The sequence below is a fragment of the Scyliorhinus torazame genome, chromosome 1 (assembly GCF_047496885.1).
Source record: "Scyliorhinus torazame isolate Kashiwa2021f chromosome 1, sScyTor2.1, whole genome shotgun sequence".
NCBI lineage: Eukaryota > Metazoa > Chordata > Chondrichthyes > Carcharhiniformes > Scyliorhinidae > Scyliorhinus > Scyliorhinus torazame.
In genome coordinates this window covers 213,962,010-213,989,536 of record NC_092707.1, presented here as the reverse complement: position 1 = coordinate 213,989,536, position 27,527 = coordinate 213,962,010, and the positions used below count along the sequence as shown (strand labels likewise).

At 44.1% G+C, this 27,527-nt stretch overlaps 1 protein-coding gene and 1 long non-coding RNA gene across 3 annotated transcripts in view; one reads left to right on the top strand and one right to left on the bottom strand.

The window, feature by feature from the left end:
* The window catches only part of LOC140418751 (potassium voltage-gated channel subfamily KQT member 4-like), a 1,006,403-nt gene that overhangs the window by 230,133 nt on the left and 748,743 nt on the right, over positions 1 to 27,527 (bottom strand). Inside the window, exon 9 of one of the 2 annotated variants that reach the window (XM_072502359.1) lies at positions 26,418 to 26,570. The exons of the other annotated variant lie outside the window; for it this stretch is intronic. Coding sequence (XP_072358460.1) covers positions 26,418 to 26,570 — 153 coding nt within the window. The remainder of the gene's footprint in view (positions 1 to 26,417; positions 26,571 to 27,527) is intronic. 2 annotated transcript variants of the gene reach the window in all.
* On the top strand, positions 752 to 19,329 carry LOC140418773 (uncharacterized). The gene is made up of 3 exons (XR_011945322.1): positions 752 to 1,066; positions 1,176 to 1,221; positions 18,154 to 19,329. It is a non-coding gene; the product is annotated as an uncharacterized lncRNA (long non-coding RNA).

Here is a 27,527-nt window from a genome sequence, read left to right as displayed (position 1 = left end):
CTTTGTCAAAGCATGCATCAAGGAAGCAGCTTATGCTACACAACATCTGGGATCTTCCATTTTCCTCATTCTGAGGGTCTTGCATTGCACTCCTTCTGGAATCTTTCATTGCCCTCCTTCTGGGGTAATTTGTTGCCCACCTTCTGGGGTAATTTGTTGCCCTCCTTCTGTGACCTTTCATATCCCTTCTGGGGTCGTTATTACCCGCTCTCTGGGATCTTCTTTTGCTCACTTTCTGGGGTCTTCTATTGCATCCTCTGAGCTCTTCCATCGCCTCTTCCTTGAGGTCTTCGTTGCTTATGGACCTATTTTTCCAGAGTTGCTCTCTATCTGGGGTATTTTCTAATTTTCCTATACACAGCCGTTTGCTTCTTCTTGTTGCAACTTTAAATGTATTGCCGCTTTAAAACTATCATTTTTTCCCACTCGGGTATCAGCAGCTGCCGGCTATCTCTCTCTATTTTCCCGCTCTTTTAGAGTTGGCGCAATCCTGGCTGTTTTTTTAACTTTTAAATCTTCTTATGCTAAAGGAAAACCTTTTCAGCGATTTTGGGGGATTTTTTTCTTCTGGCTGTGAGGAGTGTCTGGTTTTTTCTTGTTTTTTTTGATGTGCCAACTTTTTGCTTATTTCACTTGGCGCGCTCACGGTCCAAGGTTTTAAAACTTATTAACTTTTTTTAAACTTCAGAACTTATCTGCTTGATTAAAGGTGATCAGTGCAGGGATTGCTCCCACGGACCTCCCCCGACCCTACAGATCAGGTGTTTCAGCTCCGAGATTTTTCCTTCTCTTGGAGTTTTTTTTACGTAAAGTACTGCTTTCTGTCTGCTCTTTTAAAAAAAAAACTTTGCAGCGTATCTGTTTTTTTTTCTAACTTCAGTTCTTTTTTTTTCAACTTAAAGCCACAGTTCTTGCTTTGCAGGGTTATTTTCTCTTTCTTTTCTATACTTTTTTCCATGAACTTTTGACTTTGCCGGCCAATTCAGGATTGTTCTGCGTCTCTCCCTTAGCCTCTCCAAAGCATTGAGCCTCCTGACCCGCCTTCCAGTCTACAAAGTAAGAGGAGGCACGTTTCTGCATTTTCTTGCACACTTCTGGATTCTGACCCAGGGTTCTTGCCGTATTCTCTCCGTTGTCCATCTTGTAACTGTCCATCTTTTCTGATTCAACATTAGGATCTGGCAACATCTCAAATGGTCTATTCATCCACAGAAAATTCTGGTGAGTACTTTTTAAAAAAACTTCGATTAAAACCGGATACTCACAGGTGTCGGGCTAGAGACAGTGCCATGATAATTTTATCTTTGTCACCAAATGTAATGATCCACATCCACAGACTTAATTTGTGAACACAAAAACATTTATTAATAAGAAATCTGTTAATAAATTCTGTTCCCTGTAAGAACACTATTCACGATGCCCTATGCTGCTCTTGCTCATGTATTTGCTTTGTTTGGCCCCTTGTTCCGCACTGTAACCAATCACTGTTTGTCGATGTACCATTTGTCAATGTTCTCTGTTGATTATTCTTTGGTCTACTATGTACGTACTGTGTACGTTCCCTCGGTCGCAGAAAAATACTTTTCACTGTACTTCTGTACATGTGACAATAAATCAAATCAAATCTATCAGCTGATTTAGCACCGTAGGCTAAATAGCTGGCTTGTCATGCAGAACAAGGCTGCAGCGTGGGTTCAATTCCCGTACCGACCTCCCCAAACAGCTGCCGTAATGTGGCGACTAGGGGCTTTTCACAGTAACTTCATTGAAGCCTACTTGTGACAATAAGCGATTTTCATTTCATATGCTTTACCATTTTTCTCCTTACCTTTTTAGTCGTTAATAAACTTACTCTCCCTTAAATTGGCTCCTTTTTTAAAATTAAAAAAAATGTTTTTATTGGGTTTTATATATGACATACTTACAAATCACCACAGACTCACTCGGTGTTCACTCACATATTCTAAATGTTGATACAGGTAAAGGCTTCTGTTCTAATTTGTATTTTCTTTCATCAGCATGGTGGCACAGTGGCTAGCACTGCTGCCTCACAGTGCCAGGGACCTGGGTTCAATTCCAAACTTGTCTGTGTGGAGTTTGCATTTTCTCCCCAAGTCTGCATGAGTTTTCTCTGGATGCTCCGTTTTTTCTCACGGCCCAAAGATGTGCAACTTCGGTGGTTTGGCCATGATAAAATTATCCCTTGGTGTCCAGGGATGTGCAGGTTATGCAGGGTGACAGGGATAGGGTGGGGAGTGGGCCTAGATGGGTTGCTCTTTCAGAGGGTCGGTGCAGCCTCGATGGGTTAAATAGCCTCTTCCTGCACTGTAGGGAGTCTATGATTCTATCCCTAAAATTGTCAATTCCTGTCCCTGCAGAGAAGCAAACAGATTTCACAGCTATCTCACTCATGGGAAGAAGATTGATATTCCAGTTGTCTAGTATTACTGCTTCAACATAGTAGAAACAGAAGAAACAACAAGTGACAATATATTCGGAATTTAAGAGGTTTGAGTTTTAAATTATAACCATTTCCAAACTACGGGTTAAGTTGTCATGAGAATAATTTTGATAGGTGGATAGGGGCTTTGAAAATAGACCAAACTTATGAAGCTCTCACAGAAATGTTGCTTTTGGAGGAGTTTAAAAATTCAATTCCTGATGTAGTGTGAACTCATGTGGAAGAACAGAAGGTTAAAACTGTGAGATTAGCAGCAGACATGGCAGATGATTGAATTAATTCATAAATCAAAGCTTGGTTTCCAACATCAGTTTCAGTCTGTGAGGGATAGAAACTGGGGACATGAGAAATACTCATGTGGTAAAGGTAAAGGTGATCTGATGGGAGATAATAAGGAGAATGTACCTCAGATTAAAATAGAAATCAAGGAGGGTGGAAAAGAAATGAAAAGTTTCAAATGTTTTCACTGTAATAAACAAGGTCATGTAAAGTCACAGTGTTGGTGGTTGAAGAAAAGCACTGGGAAGGCTGATGTGGTAAAACAGGTTAAGACAGTGGGATTTGTTAAAATGGTAAACAAAAGCCCAAGTGAAGCGAAGGAGGTGCAAAACATTGTACAACCTGATCAAGAGGCGATTGATAAGAAGGTGCCAGATGTCTTTAAAGAATTTACTTGTGTGGGTAAAGTTTACTCGTGTACCAGGAGGAGCAGGTGAATAAGTCACAATTTTAAGAGATACGGGAGCTAGTCAGTCTTTAGGAGTTATGTAGTTTGGGAAGAATATTGCCAGAATAGGTGGTAATATGTGGAATTCAGGGTGAGAGGAGTAATGTTCCATTATAAAAGGTAAGTTTGGAAAGTCCAGTGAAGAGTGGTGAAGTGGTAGTAGGAGTAATAGAGAAACTATCTTGTCCAGGAATACAGTTTATCTTGGGTAATGATATAGCTGGATCGCAGGTGGGAGTAATGCCTACTGTGGTTGATAAGCCAGTGGAAAATCAGACAACTGAAGTGTTGAAGGATGAGTATCCTGGGATTTTTCCGGATTGTGTAGTAACACGGTCACAAAGTCATAGGTTAAGACAAGAGGAGAAATCAAAGAGTGAAGATGAAGTTGAAGTGCAATTATCAGAAATGATTTTTGATCAGATGGTTGAAAAAGAACAAGGACAGGTGGAGGGTGAAGCGGATATTTTTAGTTCAGGAAAATTGGCGGAGTTACAACAGAAAGATGTAGAAATAAAATGGATGTATCAGAAAGCATATACGGAAGTGCATACCAGAGTGTTATTACCGTAAAAATTATGTCTTGATGAGAAAATGGAGACCGTTAAATATGCAGGCGGATAGAAAGTGGGCAGAAGTTCATCAAGTAGTATTACCGGTAGGGTATAGAAATGGGGTGTTGCGCGTTGCACATGGAGGTACCAGTGGGAGGTCATTTGGGAATAAGGAAAACTCAAGCTAAAATACAAAAACATTTTTATTGGCCTGGTCTACATAAAGATGTATATAAATTTTGGCGATCATGTCACACATGTCAAGTGATAGGGAAACCTCAAGCAGTGATAAAACCAGCACCCTTAATACCCATTCCAGCATTTGAGGAAATTTTTGCAAGGATCTTAATTGATTGCGTAGGACCGCTTCCTAAAATAAAAGGTGGGAATCAATATCTTTTGACTATAATGGATGTGTTGACTAGGTTTCCAGAGGCCATTCCAGTACGTAATATTACAGCTAAAAAGATCATGGAGGAGTTACTTAAATTCTTTACAAGATATGGACTACCACAGAAATACAAGCGGATCAAGGATCGAATTTTACCTCAAGGTTATTCAAAGAAGTTATGGATAGCTTAGGAATAGAACAATTTAAAACAAATGCGTACCATCTAGAATCGCAGGGAGCATGAGAAAGGTGGCATCAGACATTGAAGACAATGTTGAGGGCTTATTGTCAAGATTATCCAGAGGTTTGGAATAAAGAAATTCCATTTGTACTGTTTGCAATTAGGGATGCACCTAATGAGTCAACCAAATTCAGTCCTTTTGAACTAATTTTTGGTAATGAGGTAAGAGGACCATTTAAATTGATTAAGGAAAGATTGGTGTGTGAGAAATCGGAAATTACATTATTGGATTACGTGTCAAAGTTTAGGGAACGATTAAACAGAGCAGGTGAATTGGCTAGACAACATTTAAAAGTTGCACAAAATGTAATGAAACGGGTAGCAGACAAGACATTCATAGTTTTGCCAGTGGAGATAGAGTTTTAGTCTTGTTACCAGTGGTAGGTGATTCTAACTCAAAATGACGAACCTAATCCAGATAACTGTGAATTTGACAGACCTCAAATTAAATTGGAAAATGAGGATGTTCTTAAAAATCCGGTTTTCACTCCGGCGTCGGAACTTTGACTCCCGACGGGAGAATTACGCCCAGGGAGTTTCCAGAGGCCATTCCAGTACGTAATATTACAGCTAAAAAGATCGTGGAGGAGTTACTTAAATTCTTTACCAGATATGGACTACCACAGAAATACAATCGGATCAAGGATCGAATTTTACCTCAAGGTTATTCAAAGAAGTTATGGATAGCTTAGGATGAATTGTTTAGTTACCTTCCAGAGGAAAAACGGACCGACCTGAAAGAGTTATTGATATCACGTGGGCAAGTTCGTAGAGATAAATTGGGAAGTACTAAAATGGCTATACATGATGTAGATGTGGGAAATGCTGTTCCAATCAAACAACATCCACACAGACTTAACCCACTAAAATTGGCACAGGTTAACAAAGAGATTGAGAGTATGCTTAAAAATGGCATAATTGAAGTGGGTTGCAGCCAATGGACCTCACCCATAGTGATGGTACCAAAACCGGACAGTCCCCAACGGTTGTGTGTGGACTATAGAAAGGTTAATGCAGTTACAAGAACGGACTCTTATCCTATCCCACGTTTGGAGGATTGCATTGAGAAAGTGGGACAATCAGCTTTTATTTCTAAACTGGATTTACTTAAAGGTTACTGGCAGGTACCTTTATCCGAAAGGGCGAAGGAGATTTCAGCTTTTGTGACTCCAGGTGGTATATACCAATTCAAAGTTATCACTTTTCATAGAATTTACAGTGCAGAAGGAGGCCATTCGGCCCATCGAGTCTGCACCGGCTCTTGGAAAGAGCACCCTAACCAAGGTCAACACCTCTACCCTATCCCCATAACCCAGTAACCCCACCCAACACTAAGGACAATTTTGGACACTAAGGGCAATTTATCATGGCCAATCCACCTAACCTGCACATCTTTGGACTGTGGGAGGAAATCGGAGCACCCGGAGGAAACCCACGCACAGGGAGGACGTGCAGACTCCGCACAGACAGTGACCCAAGCCGGAATCGAACCTGGGACCCTGGAGCTGTGAAGCAATTGTGCTATCCACAATGCTACCGTGCTGCCCCACAATGCTACCATGCTACTTTTGGCATGAAAAACACCCCAGCCACATTTCAACAGTTAACTAACAAAGTTGTTTCAGGATTACCCAATTGTGCGGTATACATCGACGATCTGGTAATTTTCAGCCAGACATGGAAAGAACATTTGAAACATCTGATGGAGTTATTTGATCGACTTCAGGAGGCGGGTTTGGTGATAAACCTAGTCAAAAGTGAATTTGGAAAAGCCGACGTCACTTTCCTTGGCCATACAAACGGACTGGGTCGAATGGTCACACGGGATGTGAAACCAACAGTTATTGAGGAGTTTACGATACCCTCAAGACAAAGGGAAATAATGTGATTTCTTGGCATGAGTGGATTTGATCAAACATTTGTGAAATTTGTTTTAGCATGGTTGCTCCATTGATGGATTTGCTGAAGAAACGTCAAAAATTTCAGTGGACAGCAGACTTTCAACAGGCATTTGACGGCCTAAAGCTGTGATACCCAATGCTCCTGTGTTGGAGAATTACAAGGGACTCTGTGCTCAGATTGAACTAAAGTATCTGACTTTAAAGAGACATGCTGAGGCATAGAGAAAGGAATGGGTCATGCAGAGACCTTCTTGTTCAAAGAGACTGGCAATCGAGAGGGATTCCAGTGGGAGGAAGAAGAACAAAAGAAAATGGACGATATTATTATACCTGTTTGCGTGTGTTGTTTTTTGAAACGAGAAAGTATATTTACTGTGTGCATTTCTTAAAGGATAGTGAAAAGGTGAAAAATGAAACCATCTTGAAGTTGATGGGTTTTTTTTTCTTTGGGGGAGGTGTCATGAGAATGTCACTTTAAGAAATGTTTGGCTGCTCATGTTACTGCAGTAATGTCAGAGTGTGGGTGGAGCTGAGCTCTGGCTCTGCTTTTTAGTTTCACTTTGAGAAAAGCTCAGGTGTGTCTGTTTTTTTGGTTTCGTTTCAGTGTTGGAGCTGAAGCCAGACAAAGCAGGTGTACTGTTGTTCTCTCTGCCATGAAAAGACTATCTCTTGATAATTTGGTGAATACAGAATTCTAAATGTTCTCAGTAGTGAATTTAAACCTGATGTGCTTCTGTTAAAAGGTGTTTCTTTTGTCTTCTGGATGTTGTTTGGGAATTTATTAAGGATTACTTAGTGCTGTATTCTTTGGGGGTTGTATTTGAATTAATGGTTGCTAAGATGTTCACTGTATGTTTTAAAAAGGTTAACTTGAGTTCATAGAATAAACATTGTTTTGCTTTAAAAAATACTTTTCGATTTCTGCAGTACCACACCTGCAGAGTGGGCCGTGTGCTCCCCATACCACAATCTATTAAAAGTTGTGGGTCAGGTGAACTCCATGATACACTTTGTGGTTCTCTAAACACTGGCCCATAACAAAGTGTTCTGACATAATGATGGATATCAGTTTATAAATTTCACACTGCAGAAAATGTCACTTTACTCTTCATAAACCATCTACCCTATTGGAGATTCATCAAGAAGCTTTGATCCACTTTTCTTCCCATCATTTATTTCCTAAATTTCCCACAATTGTCTTTCCTCCTCTGTTTAAAGTGTTGAATGATGCTGGGATCCTAAAGTATAAGAAGTTCAAATGTCACTCTGTCCTTTCCAGATGGGTAGAGTAGCAGGAACTAGAATATAAAGCTTTAAAGACTGTGCTACTAACTATTGATGATATCTGATCCTAAACCTTGGATTCAGACACCAAATCAAATAAAAGGAGGAATTCAAAGGGAAACTTTGATCCTGGTGAAAAAACGTAATACTATTGGCACTCTTGCACACATTAACCTATAAGCTCAAATATACAGACACAATACTGGTAAAAATGCCATGAAAACGGTAAGGAGAGATGTCATAACAGGGTTATGAATGTAACTTCATTTTACATTTCTTAATTATCTGTTCAATATTTATGCTGAATAAGGGTACAACTCTCATGTCAAAGGATGTCAGTGTTGGGGAGCAGAACAACTGTTCTGTGGAGTGTTTACCCAGCTTTACTGTGTCCCATCAAGATATACTAACCCTAATCTCAGCATAGAACCATTTATTGTTTTTTTTCCATACCTATTTCTTACCTTCTAACATCTTGTGCTAAAGAATAATTTTGTCAAGTGGACTTTTGTCACATTAAACCAAGGAAGAAAACAGGAAGAAGAATGGCAGGGCTATAGTGATCGGGGATTCAATTGTAAGGGGAATAGACAGGCGGTTCTGTGGACGCAATCGAGACTCCAGGATGGTATGTTGCCTCCCTAGTGCAAGGGTCAAGGATGTCTCGGAGCGGCTGCAGGACATTCTGGGGGGGGGGGGGGTGAACGGTCAGCTGTCGTGGTGCACATAAGCACCAACGATATAGGTAAAGAACGGGATGAGGTCCTACAAGCTGAATTCAGGGAGTTAGTAGTTAAGCTAAAACGTAGGACCTCAAAAGGTAGTAATCTCAGGATTGCTACCAGTGCCACGAGCTAGTCAGAGTAGGAATGTCAGGATAGATAGGATGAATGCGTGGCTCGAGAGATGGTGCAAGAGGGAGGGATTCAAATTCCTGGGGCATTGGAACCGGTTCTAGGGGAGGTGGGACCAGTACAACCCGGACGGTCTGCACCTGGGCAGGACTGGAACCGATGGCCTAGGGGGGTTTGCTAGGGCTGTTGGGGAGGGTTTAAACTAATATGTGGCAGGGGGATGGGAACCGATGCAGGAAGTCAGAAGGTAGTAAAACAGGGACAGGAACAAAATGCAGTAAGGGGGAAAGTGTAAGGCAGAGAAGCCATAGTCAAAAATCAAAAAGGGCTACAGTACAAGGTACAGTGACTGAGGGGAGCTCAGTGAATAGATCCAGTAACACTAAAAGGAATAAAACGGAAAGTAAAAACATGAATGGTAAGCGACGCGGCAGGTTTTTACATGAAGATATGGGTTCAACGACAAGGAAAATTAAGAGGAAATATAACTTAGCAGAGGTTACTGATCGAGGCGTTAAGATTCAGAAAAGAGGTATAAAAGCCAGCTTAAATGTACTTTACCTGAATGCTCATAGTATTCGGAATAAGGTAAATGAGTTGATGGCGCAAATCATCGTGAATGACTATGATTTAGTGGCCATTACTGAAACATGGTTAAAGGATGATCACGACTGGGAGTTAAATATCCGAGGGTATCAAACTATTCGGAAGGACAGAGTAGATGGTAAGGGGGGGGGGGTGTATCTCTGTTATTTAAGGATGACATCCGGGCAATACAAAGGGATGACATTGGTGCTATGGAGGATAAGGTTGAATCCATTTGGATGGAAATCAGGAATAGTAAGGCAAAAAAGTCACTGATAGGAGTAATCTAAAGGCCACCAAATAGTAACATTATGGTGGGGCAGGCAATAAACAAAGAAATAACTGATGCATGTAGAAATGGTACAGCAGTTATCATGGGGGATTTTAATCTACCTGTCGATTGGTTTAACCAGGTCGGTCACGGCAGCCTTGAGGAGGAGTTTATAGAATGTATCCGCGAAAGTTTCCGAGATCAGTATGTAATGGAACCTACGAGGGAACAAGCGGTCCAAGATCTGGTCCTGTGTAATGAGACAGGATTGATTAATGATCTCACAGTGAGGGATCCTCTCGGAAGGAGCAATCACAATATGGTGGAATTTAAAATACAGATGGAGGGTGAGAAGGTAAAATCAAACACTAGTGTTTTGTGCTTAAACAAAAGAAATTACAATGGGATGAGAGAAGAACTAGCTAAGGTAGACTGGGAGCAAAGACTTTATGGTGAAACAGTTGAGGAACAGTGGAGAATCTTCCAAGCGATTTTTCACAGTGCTCAGCAAAGGTTTATACCAACAAAAAGGAAGGACGGTAAAAAGAAGGAAAATCGACCGTGGATATCTAAGGAAATAAGGGAGAGTATCAAATTGAAGAAAAAAACATACAAAGTAGCAAAGATCAGTGGGAGACTAGAGGACTGGGAAATCTTTAGGGGGCAACAGAAAGCTACTAAAAAAGCTATAAAGAAGAGTAAGATAGATTATGAGAGTAAAGTTGCTCAGAATATAAAAACAGATAATAAAAGTTTCTCCAAATATATAAAACAAAAAAGAGTGGCTAAGGTAAATATTAGTCCTTTAGAGGATGAGGAGGGAGATTTAATAATGGGAGATGAGGAAATGGCTGAGGAACTGAACAGGTTTTTTGGGTCGGTCTTCACAGTGGAAGACACAAATAACATGCCAGTGACTGATAGAAATGAGGCTATGACAGGCGAGGACCATTAGATGATTGTTATCACTAAGGAGGTAGTTATGGGCAAGCTAATGGGGCTAAAGGTAGACAAGTCTCCTGGCCCTGATGGAATGCATCCCAGAGTGCTAAGAGAAATGGCTAGGGAAATTGCAAATGTACTAGTGATAATTTACCAAAATTCACTCGACTCTGGGGTGGTCCTGGCGGATTGGAAATTAGCAAACGTGACACCACTGTTTAAAAAAGGAGGTAGGCAGAAAGCGGGTAATTATAGGCCAGTGAGGTTAACTTCGGTAGTAGGGAAGATGCTGGAATCTATCATCAAGGAAGAAATAGTGAGGTATCTGGATGGAAATTGTCCCATTGGGCAGACGCAGCATGGATTCATAAAGGGCAGGTCGTGCTTTAATAATTTAGTGGAATTTTTTGAGGAAATTACCAGTGCGGTAGATAACGGGGAGCCAATGGATGTGGTATATCTGGATTTCCAGAAAGCCTTTGACAAGGTGCCACACAAAAGGTTGCTGCATAAGAAAAAGATGCATGGCATTAAGGGTAAAGTAGTAGCATGGATAGAGGATTGGTTAATTAATAGAAAGCAAAGAGTGGGGATTAATGGGTGTTTCTCGGATTGGCAATCAGTAGCTAGTGGTGTCCCTCAGGGATCAGTGTTGGGCCCACAGTTGTTCACAATTTACAGAGATGATTTGGAGTTGGGGACTTGGGGACCAAGGGCAATGTGTCCAAGTTTGTAGATGACACTAAGATGAGTGGTAAAGCAAAAAGTGCAGAGGATACTGGAAGTCTGCAGAGGGATTTGGATAGGTTAAGTGAATGGGCTAGGGTCTGGCAGATGGAATACAATGTTGACAAATGATGTTATCCATTTTGGTAGGAATAACAGCAAAAGGATTATTATTTAAATGATAAAATATTAAAACATGCTGCGGTGCAGAGAGACCTGGGTGTGCTAGTGCATGAGTCGCAAAAAGTTGGTTTACAGGTGCAACAGGTGATTAAGAAGGAAATGGAATTTTATCCTTCATTGCTAGAGGGATGGAGTTTAAAGACTAGGGAGGTTATGCTGCAATTGTATAAGGTGTTAGTGAGGCCACACCAAGAGTATTGTGTTCAGTTTTGGTCTCCTTACCTGAGAAAGGACGTACTGGCGCTGGAGGGTGTGCAGAGGAAATTCACTAGGTTAATCCCAGAGCTGAAGGGGTTGGATTACGAGGGGAGGTTGAGCAGATTGGGATTGTACTCGTTGGAACTTAGAAGGATGAGGGGGGATCTTATAGAAATATATAAAATTATGAAGGGAATAGATAGGATAGATGCGGGCAGGTTGTTTCCACTGGCGGGTGAAAGTAGAACTATGGGGCATAGCCTCAAAATAAGCGGAAGTAGATTTAGAACTGAGTTTAGGAGGAACTTCTTCACCCCAAGGGTTGTGAATCTATGGAATTCTTTGCACATTGAAGCAGTAGAGGCTCCTTCATTAAATGTTTTTAAGATTATGATAGATAGTTTTTTGAAGAATAAAGGGATTAAGGGTTATGGTGTTCGGGCCGGAAAGTGGAGCTGAGTCCACAAAAGATCAGCCATGATCTCATCGAATGACGGATCAGGCTCGAGGGGCCAGATGGCTTACTCCTGCTCCTAGTTCTTATGTTCTTATGAGTTGAAACTGTTCCAAATGCATTTCACTTAAGGCAGGTACTATTGACTGTCAGGGAAGAGAATTCCCTCCCTTAAACCTGGATTGGATTCAAACTCAGTTTCTAGAAATGAAAAGTTAATGTCTCCCAAGTAATCACTGGCTCCCCAACTCCGAAACAAAAGCTTCCCTTTTGAAGATAACAATAGTTAATAGGGAGCACTGTACAGATGAGCACAAAGGATTTATAACAATCGCAGACTGCTGCGGATAAAAAACACTAATTCACTGTGAGGAGCAAGAGGTGACAACGTAGAAAATGTTGACAAGATATACTGACTCTGTTTCCAAGTAAAATCAAATTTTGAAATAAACACAGGAAACATGGAGCCTGAGTGTTCAAGATTGGTAAAAATGAATTAAATGCTGATGCACACAAACCTGCCTGTGAACTGCTGTTCTTTTTCCACTAATGCAACTTCTGGAAGGAAATATGAGAACCATTAATAGAGAGAGATGGTCAAGTTCAGCGTACACATTCGTTGCTGTAACCTTTCTCTTTCTGTTAAACGCCCCACTTCACAGTATGAACTTGCTGCAGAATTCCTGCAATGACACTCAGTATTTGGCCACCAGGGGGCATGCCAGAATCTTAGCCCCATTCAGTCACACTTTGCTTAGTAATGGAGCATCAGAAGTTGTCAACATGTCATACCCACAGGATTTTGACATATCAGAAGTTCCTAACATTTATATGTATGGTGTGAAACTGAACATTTCCACCTTTGTCGTCCCAAGACATATTTTTCACTGCATTATTCCCTGAAGAAACAAGAACATGGATTTTAGTTATAGGGTTTATATAGGGCGGCATTGTAGCACAGTGGCTAGCACTGTTGCTTCACAGCGCCAAGGTCCCAGGTTCGATTCCCAACTTGGGCCACTGTCTGTGCAGAGTCTGCACGTTCTCCCCGTGTCTACGTGGGTTTCCTGCGGGTGCTCCGGTTTCTTCTCGCAAGTCCCGAAAGACGTGGGCTGGATTCTCCGATGCTGAGACTAAGTGCTGACGCCGGCATGGGAATGGTGGCCTTTTACGACCGACAAAACGGCCACCGATCCGCCGTCTGTTGGGGGGCTAGCAGGCACACAGCGTAGAGCACCTGGCTCTAGCTGCCGATATGGCCGGAGGATTGCCGGGTCCGTGGCTGTGCATGTGCACGGCGGTGGCCTGCAGCCGCCGCGCCGTGTGACATGACGCCGGCCGCGTGCGTTCCCGGCCTGCCAAATATTTCCCCTCTATGGCCAGGTTCGCCACCCCCGGACCAGTGCCCCCAGCCCCTGCCAAAGCCCCCCCTGCCCGCAGATCGGCTCTCCCCCGACTGTGGCGGTGCTGGACTCAGTCCGCAGCCGCCCCGCCGAGTTTCCAAAAAGAAAATAGCACGAGTGACTGATGCCATCAGGAACTCGGCCCGTCTGGGGCGGAGGGTCGGGGGGAGGGCCTCAGGTAACGTCCTGAGGCCGCCCAAACGATGTGCAATGTACTTCTGGAGTACGCCGTTTTGGAGGGGGCAGAGTATCACAAAAGCAGTGCCGCCCCGATTCCGGCGCCAACGTGCATTCTCCGGCTGATCACTGAACGCGATTTCAGGGTTGGAGATCGGAGAATCCCGCCCGTGCTGTTAGGTAATTTGGACATTCTGAATTCTCCCTCTGTGTACCCGAACAGGTACCGGAATGTGGCGACTAGGGGCTTTTCACAGTAACTTCATTGCAGTGTTAATGTAAGCCTACTTGTGACAATATTATTTGCTGATGAAAGTATTGGACAATAACCAATCTCCTGAACATCCTCTAGAAAAGATCTTATGGTGTAAATGTTTTGTGTTACACTGAATTATAACTTGCAACAATATTGTTTTGATTTATTTGCACACCTGCCTGTATCTCTATGGGAAAAGATAGCTGGTCCAAAGTATGCCTGTGCATAAATACAGAATATTACTACTTTTGACACTCATCGTTAGTACTCCAGGTTCCGGTTCAGTCCATATTATATACACACCTTCCTCTGCACTACCTTGTGACATACACCAAAGGCAGGGAGAGCATGGGGTTAAATACAGAGTAAAGCTGTCCCCTTCAAACACTCCCAGAACAGCTACAGCACCTCCTACTGCAGAATCCCTTGGATGTTCCTGCCCCCACCTGATGTGCATCAGCAACTGTGCAGTGCTCACCAGATGTGGCCCAGAAGCTTGTCCACTAAAGTCGCCCACCAAGGTGTCTGTCTGTGCGCTGGTCTCTTGGGTGGCATTGGGCGGACGACTCCAGATGGCCCGGCTCCATCAGATGGTGATCCTGCGAGAGAGTGAATATGTGGTCAGTGTTTAAGAAGGGTAGCAAGGATAATCCAGGGAACTACAGGCCGGTGAGCCTTACTTCAGTGGTAGGGAAATTACTGGAGAGAATTCTTTGAAACAGGATCTACTCCCATTTGGAAGCAAATGGACGTATTAGTGAGAGGCAGCATGGTTTTGTGAAGGGGAGGTCGTGTCTCACTAACTTGATAGAGTTTTTCGAAGAGGTCACAAAGATGATTGATGCAAGTAGGGCAGTAGATGTTGTCTATATGGACTTCAATAAGGCCTTTGACAAGGTCCCTCATGGTAGACGAGTACAAAAGGTGAAGTCACACGGGATCAGGGGTGAGCTGGCAAGGTGGATACAGAACTGGCTAGGTCATAGAAGGCAGAGAGTAGCAATGGAAGGGTGCTTTTCTAATTGGAGGGCTGTGACTAGTGGTATTCCGCAGGGATCAGTGCTGGGACCTTTGCTGTTTGTAGTATATATAAATGATTTGGAGGAAAATGTAACTGGTCTGATTAGTAAGTTTTCAGATGACACAAAGGTTGGTGGAATTGCGGATAGCGATGAGGACTGTCAGAGGATACAGCAGGATTTAGATTGTTTGGAGACTTGGGCGGAGAGATGGCAGATGGAGTTTAATCCGGACAAATGTGAGGTAATGCATTTTGGAAGGTCTAATGCAGGTAGGGAATATACAGTGAATGGTAGAACCCTCAAGAGTATTGAAAGTCAAAGAGATCTAGGAGTACAGGTCCACAGGTCACTGAAAGGGGCAACACAGGTGGAGAAGGTAGTCAAGAAGGCATATGGCATGCTTGCCTTCATTGGCCGGGGCATTGAGTATAAGAATTGGCAAGTCATGTTGCAGCTGTATAGAACCTTAGTTAGGCCACACTTGGAGTATAGTGTTCAATTCTGGTCGCCACACTACCAGAAGGATGTGGAGGCTTTAGAGAGGGTGCAGAAGAGAATTACCAGAATGTTGCCTGGTATGGAGGGCATTAGCTATGAGGGGCAGTTGAATAAACTCGGTTTGTTCTCACTGGAACGACGGAGGTTGAGGGGCGACGTGATAGAGGTCTACAAAATTATGAGGGGCATAGACAGAGTGGATAGTCAGAGGCTTTTCCCCAGGGTAGAGGGGTCAATTACTAGGGGGCATAGGTTTAAGGTGCGAGGGGCAAGGTTTAGAGTAGATGTACGAGGCAAGTGTTTTTACACAGAGGGTAGTGGGTGCTTGGAACTCGCTCCGGAGGAGGTGGTGGAAGCAGGGACGATAGTGACATTTAAGGGGCATCTTGACAAATACATGAATAGGATGGGAATAGAGGAATACGGACCCAGGAAGTGTAGAGGATTGTCGTTTAATCGGGCAGCATGGTCGGCACGGACTTGGAGGGCCGAAGGGCCTGTTCCTGTGCTGTACTTTTCTTTGTTCCTTGTTTGTTCTTTGAGAGGGATGGATCATTTTGTCTGCCATGAACAACTCACTTGAGACAGGCCATCTGGGTGAAGGGGCAGTGGATCCTCACCTCTGTGGTGTAGGCCAACTTCGCTGTTGGTAACTGCTCTCTCCTCGGACAACCCAACGATCTCCAAGGCCTGTTCCTCATAGGGGTGAGGACTTGGATCTCTGATACTCCGATGCCCCCCCCCCCCCCCCCCCCCCCAGGCCCTTTCCTACTTATTATGGGCTGTCTTCTACTGTGGGACAAGGAAAGAACTTTGTGAGCCACACGCTTGATGGATCAGGAGGTCCATAGCAGTGGCATGTGTGGGCACCGCAACTGGACATGAAGAGATTGTGCTGGTGGGTTCCAAGGGGTGCTGAGGAACAAACAATGAGATGGGATGTGGGAAGAGTGCGATGTGTCAGTCAATGATTTGGGGATGGGGGGGAAAGAGTTGGGAATTTGAGGGGTGGCAGGTGGAACTGATACCAGGCGGAAGGTGGTAACTTACCCTTATAGCTTGCTGGAGGTTGGAGGTCCGATATTGGACGCTGGTCCTCCGGTCATGTTGCCTGCACTGACAGCCGCTGTCAGTGCTTCCCAGGCAGTATTACTGGCCCTGCTGCTGGTCCTCCGACCCCCTTGGGGGAACAGGGTGCCCCGTCTCTCATTCACTGTGTCGATAAGCCTGTCTAGGTCGGAACCCTCAAAGTGAGGAGCATGTGTGCGTGCTGTCATGCTTGTGTGCTGGCTGGGAGTGAGTGATGAGGAAGAGCTTAATAGAAGCTCCCCCTTGTTGGTGGCGAGATGTTGAGGCGCAAGTCAGGCGCAAGTCAGGCAAATCAGACAGCAAGATTGCCAGCAATGCCGAAAATCTTGTGGGGGCTCAATTTCGGCACGAAGTGCCGTTAAGTATGGGCTACAATCTTGCTACCATGGCAGTCGATAAACACCCCGCCAATCGTACCCAAGATCTTAACAAACTTTGGGCGCGATCCACCAGCTGCATCCCACCAGAATCGGAGCAGGATGTGGCCAAAAGATCGCAGGAGGGCCCTCCCCAGGATTCCCAGCGACAGTTATTCATTGCGAGATCTAACCAGATCTTGCAAGACATCGCGATCTGGATCCCGCTCACAGTCTCGAATGGCTAAGTGAGTTGTTGGATCGATCGGCCACCTGACATCTATCAACCTCACCGAGGAGACCCCAGCCAGGCACAATTCAGTACTGGCCCCCACAAATGGGGATCGGGTGTGCGGTATCTGGGAGAGTCTCACCGCTGATCGGAGGCCTTGGGCAGTCGGCCTCCCAGTAGAATGGCATCTTGGCACTGCCAGCCTGGCACCACCATTTGGGCACCCTGGCAGCGACTCCTGGGTGCCAGCCTGGCAGGGTGTCCAGGTGGCACTGCCATGCTGACAGTGCCAAGGTATGTGGCATTTTGCCCACATCAGGGATCGGGTCTGGGGGTGTCCTGCCAGTATGTGGTGGGGTGGGGGGTCTCGAGAGAGCGGAACACCATTTAAAAATGGTGTTCTGATTTCTTCTTGCAAGAAATGACACTAAAGTATGGCGTTGGGTGATGTTACCCATACCATCCATGTCAAATATTCCAAGCTGAGGTTCAACAGATATATCCTAAGTTATATCTTTGGCCGCGATTTAATTTAAAAAAAACAAGAATCTGTTCTAAGCGGGATTAACGGGTTAAGCGCCGGGAAGGACCGCGCTACCTAACGGCACTTTGTTGCTTTTTCGGATTCTGGAAGGGGGGTCCTCCCCCAGCATTTAGTGTTATTTCCTACATGTAGGAGCTCCTCAGTGCATGAAGAGATCGGGACACCATTTTTAAATGCCGCCCGGATCTCTCGGCCCCCCGATTCGACCCCAGATCTCCCCCACACACCTGGGGGGGGGGGGTCCTCCGTGCCCCCCGCGTCCTATATTATATGCGTAGGGCACCCTTGGGGCCAATCCCCGGCGTGAGCAAAATGCCTGCCTGGTACCTTGGCACTGCCAGCTTGGCAGTGCCAGCTGGGCACACTGGCAATACCAATCTTTATCAGACTCATTCCTCACATTCTTAGCTTCACCTCACCCTCACACACTTCACTGCTGCAAGCCTCACACGTAAATATCGCAGCATGCACACACTATCTGCATTTCAACCATGACAGGCACAACACATCACTTCACTCTCTCTGGGACAAAGTGGCTCACAATTAGAGGCAGCAGCAGCTAAATGTTAAACTGGCATGGCTACATGTCCTCACCATACTGGGAAAATAATGCTCACCATCACTGGGGCGACCAGGATGGAAGTTGAAATCATTCAAAATGATGCTCTTCTTACACCAGACTTCCTCCTCATCCTACAATTTGTTATGATTCACAGATTGTAGATGGTAAAAGCATACACCTCTTGCTTTCCCACCCCTTCCCTCACTGCAACTCAAGGTACCCTTGTGTCTTTCTCCTTTCAGGTACCCAATAACTGCTGTCAGCTGGCCAGACAATGACAGAGGAGCAAGAGGTGAAAGAGGATGAAGAGACTAATTATGAAGAAACTTCACCACTTGATCTCAGCAGCTACCAGTTCAAATACCAAGACTGTGTGTATTTTAGAGAAAAAGCTTACTGTCAGGCAAGTGGTGAGACATTGGGTACAAGTAGCCTGCAACCAGGGCATGGAGAAAGGAGCTTTGTACAGGAGGCAGCTTTTTGGAAGACTATGTCACACACAAGTTCCTTTGCAGAGGACTCAATTGAGGGCTTTGAAGGGGTGAAAAGGCTGATGGGTATACAAAAGTCTGTGGTCACCATCAAGAAATGTGGAAGAGTCTGACCCCAATATTGCACAGGACTTTGCCCAAAACCTGAAGCCTCTCCTTTGAGGTGTTGCGATGGCAGAAACCACTTGCAGACAGAATTATTTTTTTTAAATTTAGAGTACTCAATTAATTTTTTCCAATTAAGGGGCAATTTAGTGTGGCCAATCCACCTAGCCTGCACAGCTTTGGATTGTGGAGGCGAAACCCACGCAAACACGGGGAGAATGTGCAAACTCCACACGGACAGTGACCCAGAGCCGGGATCGTTGCAGACAGAATTATGATGCAGCAGCTGATGATGGTCCATCTCTCAATAATTATTGCAGCACAACCAGAAGTCACCCAACATCTGGGTGTTGCAGTGGAAGCTCAGCATTTTGCCATGCAAGGCAGCTTGCTGCTATTGTCATGTGAGAGTACCTTTAAGAAATGGGTGTTTATCAAATAGCTGCAGTGACGTCAGAGTGTGGGTGGAGCTGGGCTGTCTGTCTGTTTTTACTTTCGCTTTGAGCTAGCATCTACAGGGTGTGTTTAGTTTCGTTTTGAAGATTGGAAGCTGCATCCAGAAAAAACAGGTGTAATTCTGATTTCTTTCTGCATGAAAGGAATGTCTTCAAATCGCTTGCTAATTTAAAAATGATAACTGCTCTCAGTAGAGAATTTAAATTTGATCTCGGTGTTAAAGATGGTACTTGTCTTATGGATGTTGCAACGAACGGTTAAGGGTTACTTATAGAGAACTGTATTCTTTGGGGAGGGTAGTTGAGTTGATAGTTGCTAAGATGTTTACTATGTCTTTATAAAAATGTTAACTGGATTTCATAGAATAAACATTGTTTTTGTTTAAAAATACTCTTAGATCTCTGTTGCATCACACCTGTAAAGTGGGCCGTGTGCTCCCCATAACCAAAATCTATTAAAAGTTGTAGGTCAGGTGAACTCCATGATACACCTTGGGGTTCTCTAAACCCTGGCCAATAACACTATGATTGCTCAGACTGTTCCATCATGGTTGCTGATTACTGTGCTTAAAGGGGCTTGCAGGCTGGTAGTCGAGCAGCAGCCTGTCCTCCGAGACTTTACTAGGGTTGCTTTGGTGCTGTCCTGAGTTAGTGGCTTTACCTCCACGGAGCACAAACCTGCTGTCCTTTCTCAGGAAGAGGATATTTGTTCGCACACCATTGCCCGTCTGACAGTGCCCTTGCTGTTGCCTGTCAGCCCAGATGGTACTGCCTATGCGGAGGTGCAGTCCAAAGTCAGGCCTTTTCGGCTCAGAACTGCATGCGGTTCTTCTTCAAGGCCATCTGTCCCATTGAAAGTCATCACTCATGCTACAGCCACTGGGTAGTGCTAAGTAGAATATTAGTTGACTTCTGAATGGAATATTGGTTGTTTTGGTTAGAAATGTTTGTTTTGGTGTGGCTCTGGTAGCTTTTAATTCAGCATTGTGGCCAGACACGTTGTAATGATGAGTGACAGAGGGTAGGTGAATGGGGAACTGGGATTGCATTCACTGCTATTGCGGTCGTGGACAGTGTAACTGGAAATATGAGTTTGCTTCCTCCTTCCTTTCTCTTACTCCTCAGCTCGATTTGGACCTGACCGCACAGGCTGTGCACTAATGAGGATGACCTTGTATTGGAAGGGGAATAGTGAAGCTGAATGTGAACCTGTTAACCTCAAAAGAACATTGAGGAACTCAAAATGTAATTGCAGAGGTTGGAGAACCAGAAGGTTCCTCAACGATATGCAGAAGGGGGAAAAGGAGAAAATTAGAAATTGGCAAGCCATTTCACTGTTGAATATGGACTATAAAATTCTCTCCAAGGTCATTGCCAATCAAATCAGTCCTGCTCTAGAGTTGACGATCAATCTGGACCAGACCTGGGCTGTATCCAGCAGAAAGATCTCTGATAGCATTGTGCTACTCAGGGATATGATTATTTATATATGGGATAGAGGTGTGGATACCTGCCTCATCAGGCCTTTGGCAGACTATCGCACACCTACATGATGGATGTGCTCTCCAATGGAGTTTGGGAAGGGAATCTGCAATTGAATCATAAGACCATAAGACATAGGAGCAGAATTAGGCCACTTGGCCCATCGAGTCTGCTCCGCCAGTCAATCATGGCTGATATTTTTCTCATCCCCATTCTCCTGCCTTCTCCCCATAACCCCTGATTCACTTATTAATCATGAATCTATCTATCTCTGTCTTAAAGACACTCAGTGAATTGGCCCCCACAGCCTTCTGCGGCAAAGAGTTCCACAGATTCACCACCCTCTGGCTGAAAAAATTCCTCCTTATCTCTGTTTTAAAGGATTGTCCCTTTAATCTGAGATGGTATCCTCTGGTTCTAGTTTTTCCTACAAGTGGAAACATCCTCTCCACGTCCACTCTATCCAGGCCTCGCAGTATCTTGTAAGTTTCAATAAGATCCCCTCTCATCCTTCTAAACTCCAACGAGTACAGACCCAGAATCCTCAAATGTTCTTCATTCCAGGAATCATTCTTGTGAACCTCCTCTGGACCCTTTCCAAAGGCAGCACATCCTTCCTCAGATACGGGGCCCAAAACTGCTCACAATACTCCAAATGGGGTCTGACCAGAGCCTTATACAGCTTCAGAAGCACATCCCTGATCTTGTACTGTAGCCCTCTTGACATGAATGCTAACATTGCATTTGCCTTCTCAATTGTCGACTGAACCTGCACATTAACCTTCAGAGAATCGTGAACAAGGACTCCCAAGTCCCTTTGTGCTTCTGATTTCCGAAGCATTTCCTCCTTTAGAAAATTCCCCCTTCCGAAGTGCATAACCTCACACTTTTCCACATTGTATTTCATTTGCCACTTCATTGCCCACTCTCCTAGCCTGTCCAGGTCCTTCTGCAGCCCCCCTGCTTCCTCAATACTACCTGTCCGTCTCCAGATCTTTGTATCATCTGCAAACTTAGCAACAGTGCTTTCAGTACCTGCTTCCAGATCATTAATGTATATTGTGAAAAGTTGTGGTCCCAGCACAGACCCCTGAGGCACACCACTAGTCACCGGCTGCCATCCAATTGCTCTACGCAAACATCAGTAACGCAGTTTCAATCAATTGGTGGAATTGGTGAATCAGCTTTCCAATTAAATCTGGAGTCAGGCAGGGCCTGACTCTCTTTGGTCCTATTTGTGTGTTGTATAGAGCCCTTTGTTGAGTCCATCAGGACGGATTCAGGCATAAGAGGAGTGACAATACCAGGCAGTGGAGGCATTCCAGTCAAAGACTCTTGATCATATATATGGTATATATTTGTATATGGACAACATCAATGTCTTCTACTCGGATTTGCTGTCGATGCATAAGCTGATCAACAGCTGCATTCAATTCTGACAGGCCTTGGGAGCCAAGTTAAATCATGGCAAGAGCCAGGCCGTGTTCTTTGGGAACAGGGCTGATCGATCTTTTGTCCCTTTCACTGTAAGGTCAGACTGCCTGAAGGTGCTGGAGATATGTTTCAGGGGGACCAGGGCATGCATTAGAAACTGGAAGGAGGGGGTAGCTATAATGAAACAGAAACTGGGCATGTGGGCGTGATGCTCTCTCTCCATTGCAGAAACCTGGTCACCAGGTGTGAAGCACTCTCGATGTTGCTGTACATGGCACCGGTCTGGCCCATTCCTCACTCCTAAACTCGGTATCACCGGAGCTATTTTCCGTTTCATTTGGAGGTCGAAAATGGACTGCGTTTGCAGGGACTCTAGGTAATGGGAGATAAAAATGTGCCCAACATCGCCCTATTCCTGATGGCCACCTTTGTGTGACTGTATCAAGTTGTGCATAGATTCTCAGTACATAAACATCAAGTGTCGGGCAGCACGGTAGCCTTGTGGATAGCACAATTGCTTCACAGCTCCAGGGTCCCAGGTTCGATTCCAGCTTGGGTCACTGTGTGCAGAGTCTGCATATCCTCCCCGTGTGTGCGTGGGTTTCCTCCGGGTACTCCGGTTTCCTCCCACAGTCCAAAGATGTGCAGGTTAGGTGGATTGGCCATGATAAATTGCCCTTAGTGTCCAAAATTGCCCTTAGTGTTGGGTGGGGTTACTGGGTTGTGGGGATAGGGTGGAGGTGTTGACCTTGTGTAGGGTGCTCTTTCCAAGAGCCGGTGCAGACTCGGTGGGCCAAATGGCCTCCTTCTGCACTGTAAATTCTATGATTCTATGATTAAGTGTCACTACATGCTGAGGATTGACCTGTTCCCAGTGTTGCGAAGGATGGGTCTAGCCACGCTGCCGCGGAACACTCCCTAGTAGTTGGACTTTGCTGCACCACCACTCCCTCATTAAAATGTTTTGTGCAGAAAAACATATTTGACCACAAGGTCATCAGGCAGTGCTCTGCACGTAACGTCCTAGAGGCCCTTCGGAAAAAGAGAAGGTCGATGTTGTCCGGTGGTTCACTGAACAGATTGTCAAGATCATTTGGCAGAATATCTCATCACCAAAACTTTCAAGCAAACACCAAGACCTAGCTGGGCTGGTGGTGAGAAAGGCCCTCCCCATCGGATGCTTCCTACTCTCCCGAGTCTCACCCCATCTGAACGTTGACCTAGAGGTGATTGTGGTGGGGAAGAGACCGTTGACCACTCCCTTGTGGACTACGCCTGTGCAAAGAAGGTCTGGAGAGAGAAGAGATGGATTTTGTCGAGATTCATCCCGAGCAGCTTCGTGACACAGGACTCTGTGCTCTACAGGCTATTCCCAAGGACGCACACCGAGACAAACATCAGTTGTTGCTGGAGGATCGTCAATTTGATAAAAGGCGCTCTTTGGTCTGCCCAAAACGTACTGACTTTCCAGTGTAAAGAGTTGTCCCAAACTGAGTGGTGCAGACTGGCACATCCAAAGACCAGGACTATGTTCTAAAGGATATACTAAAGCTTGGGGCAGTCAGAGGGGCAATAGGGAAAGGTCGCTTTCTAAGAGCCTTCAGCTATAGTGCACTGAGGGGAGGGGAATTGCATAGAACATGGAGGGCTCACATTGAATGTATACAGTGAATATTATATGTATCACAATTGTATTGTAGCACCTCAGAGTATAACTTAATCTATGTGCAGTACGAAGTCTTACAACACCAGGTTAAAGTCCAACAGGTTTGTTTCGATGTCACTAGCTTTCGGAAACAAACCTGTTGGACTTTAACCTGGTGTTGTAAGACTTCGTACTGTGCTCACCCCAGTCCAACGCCGGCATCTCCACATCTTAATCTATGTGGACAGCTTAAATACAATTGCACCATTTGGAATGACTAATTTGAAATGTCTAATTTCTTTGACTATATTGAATCTGTTGAAGCACTTCAGAGTGCAAAATGATCTGTGTATAAAACCCGAATATTATTGCACTGTGATGGCCATTTTGAAATCTTTCTATTGCTCTTTCTGGTATTTTGTGAATAAAGGATATTTTTGCAAAATGAGGGCTCTTTCAGTATCGTCCCCAGTGGAATGCTCACTCCAGTCTTCATTATGCACATGCTGACATTTGTGCATGTGCTGTACAAGTCACAAGCCAGTGGATGTCCTTGGTCATCAGTAATCACCCGCAAAATGGCCCAAATGTTGATGGTACAGTGGAGTGCTGCAAAACATCGTGATTGTTGCCAGGATATAGGAAGTGGCCCTGTATAATTCTCTGCCCATGGTCACACACCATCTGGACATTGAGAAAGGGGAAATGCCTTTTGATGGCTGTACATTTATGAATTTATACATGGCACTCACAAAGTGAAGTGTGTACAGTTAATAGCACCCTGGTTAATGGGGAAGCCACATTCCTCATAAAGCTGCATTCATGCCACATGAAATGTAATTAGTTCTCCTTGCATATTGAACTTCAGTGTTCTTCCTAATGCACACAGTGGACACCCAACTGGGATATCTTGGAAACATCCCTGCTCCAGCCAGGAAGAAACTAGACACAAAAACATTCAAAACCACTGTCACCTTCCCAGCCTCGGACAATGCCATTCTCACCCCATTCGATGGCTGCAGTTCGGCCAACAACAAAAGGCACATTTCAGTGAGTACGTCCTTGGTGAAGCCGAGACATTGCACACGTTGTTCCTCACTGAGGCCGAGAACGAAATAACTGCTTCTGAAGGCTCTGGGTGGATAATGTTTCCTTCTCCTCCTCCCTCACTGAGCAATTTGATCTCCTCTGCGTCCCCTCTGCTCATCCTCATTGTTATGCCAACAAACAAGAGGATAGAAACTACTGGGAACAAACGGTCTGAGAAGAGCTCCTGAAGTCAGAACTAACTTGGCAATGGTTAATGATCTCTTGAAATTGAGCTGGTTGGGGATGGGATGAGAGTTCTTTCTGCTGATGAACACATGCTCAGCTGTATAAGGTTAAGAGATGGTGTTAGCTGGAATGCTCAGGTAAAAAAATGGCACAGATTACATCAAATCAACGTTACACGTCGACTGTTGTCATGACTTTCCTATTCTACATTCTTCCTATGCATGCTCCCAATGCCTCTGCTAATAACCCACTCAAAATTATGTCCAACAAATACCCCACCAGAAGTCCACAAATGAAGAAGGCCATTTCAGTGTGAAAATAGAAATCATAATGTGAAAAATAAAGGCACTGCGCAACCACATTTTGCAGAAGTCTCTCAAAAAATAATTTCAATCTTCACCCCATCAGCCTCAACTGAAACCTAGTTTCCAGAGATAAAAGCCTGTCCCAAATTCTCAAATATCTTGAATTTTAAAACATATCTTGTGTCTCTCTTGAGAGGCACAGACCAAAATATGAACTTTTCTGAACAAACAGAATAACAGGCTCATAACAATAGTACATTTTCGGATCTTTGCTACTGCAAATACAATTTAAGAGTATAAGGGACAGTTCAGAAAATGTAAGCAGCAAGCTGTCATCAGTCTATTTTGCAATAACAGTGATATTTAAAAAATAAATCACAATTTAATTCAATACAGCAAACATGGGACTAAGGATTAGACAATGCAGCTTTGAATTCTGTCCTGAACAAACCTGTCATCCGACTTTTTTTTCCCACTGATGTTAATGAATGAAAGGGTGGAAAGAGAAATGAAGATTAATTATGTGAAATGATAAAGACAAGAGCACAGCTTCTGGGATGAGTGACTACTTTCTCTTCCTCAATATTTTTGAACTTCTCTACTTTTGTCTCTCACTTTATTCATCAGCTCACAGCCAAGTTTGGAGGGCAAGACGTTTCCTAGCCACTGAATGTATCTATCCGAAAGGACGCCTCAGTTTGCAGGTTTAATTCCACATGGAGTCCTCCAGGAGGACACGTGTAAAAACTGCAGACTTCTCTTGGGCACTTTGCTGGTATAGATAAGTATTTTCACCTAATGTAAGGACTAAATGTCTTGCGAATAATAATCCGAAAGCACAGTAAATAGAGCATGCAGCCAGAACATGTCCTCCTGGCAGGACCCTGAACTAATCCTCATCATTCTCATCTGAATTTATTTCTTCTTTGGCTTCAACCCATCAATCAAGATTCCCCAACTGAGAAAGACGACAGGCAAATTATTCCTAGATATCAAACTCAGTCGGTTGACATTTCCTTTGAAGAAGCTGTCACCCATCTGCTCTCAACTATCTGCTCTCTTACCCTATGTTTTCCAAAAGACTGGAATTCATTAGCTTGGCAACGCAATGGCATTACCAAGATATCACAAACACCTATTTTGGATTCCTCTACCTTAAGACTTAGCAAATAAAAGAGATAATGCAGCCTCTCATCCCATGAGCTGACTTAAGTTACAGCAGAACAATGAAAACATACAATTCTCCCCACAGAGAGACACACACATGTAAAAAGATGTGAAATTTAGCTTAAGGTAAATATATTTGTCACCTACCTCTCCCCCAAATTACATGGGGGGACAATTAGTCTTTGACTTGAATGAAATGAATGTATCCGTGGGGATTCTTCTTGTAATTTTTTGCAGTCTGAATTTCTAAGTCCACCATTGCGCCAACGGCTCAGTGATTCAAGCATTACTGCCAGTTCTCTAGAGTTTGGTTTTAACAAATGAAAATGATCATTCCTTTCTGATGCCAAACATTCTGATTCACTTAAAGAGACAGTATCTTTCATTTCTTTGCATGGTTTGCGTTTGTGCAGGGAAAATCTGTTCAGAATTTGTTGCAGAAAACTCAATTTCCTGACATCACCCCCGCTAAACAGGATCAAGGGACAGAATGGAAACTATGCTGATCTGTGGGAAAACCAACCAGCTTTAACTGAGGAGGAAATGCTACATGCTCTGGAGGTGTCACTTTCATGTATTTAGTAAAATAAAGCCTCATGACCAATATTTTGCACTACTGCAGTCCCTAAATTGTCAGATAACTTGACTGACATCCAGTACTGGGTGAGCTGAAATTATTTCCAATGAAATTTTGAGGCGATCAAAGCCATTGTCTTCAGTTTCCACTGCAAAATGAATTCCCTTGCCACCAACTCAATTACCTTCCTTGGCAAACATCTGAGGCTGATCCAGTCTATTCATAACCTCAGTGCCATATTCGATCCAAGGGTGAGCATTCAAGCACATATCAATGCATTCACTAAAGTTGCCTAATTCCATTCTCATCAACCCACCTTAGTTCCTCTGCTGCTGAAACCCTCATCCATGCTTCTATCATCTCTGGAGTTGACTATTCCATTGCACTCCTGGATGGCCTCTCTCGTTCAAACTTCCATGTGATTCAAAAATATCGTTGCACCAATCAATTATCCCCTATATGCTCACTGATCCATGTTAGCTCCCAGTTATGCAATGCCTCAATTTTAAAATTCTCACTTCGTTCGCACATTTGTCCGAGGCCTCAATACCCCACCCCTATTTCTGTAATCTCCTCCAGCCCAACAACTCTCCATGCTTTTGCACTCCTTCAATTGAGAACCCTGATTTTAATTGCTTCACCAGTGGCGCCCAAGCCTTCAGCTGACAAGACCGTAAGTC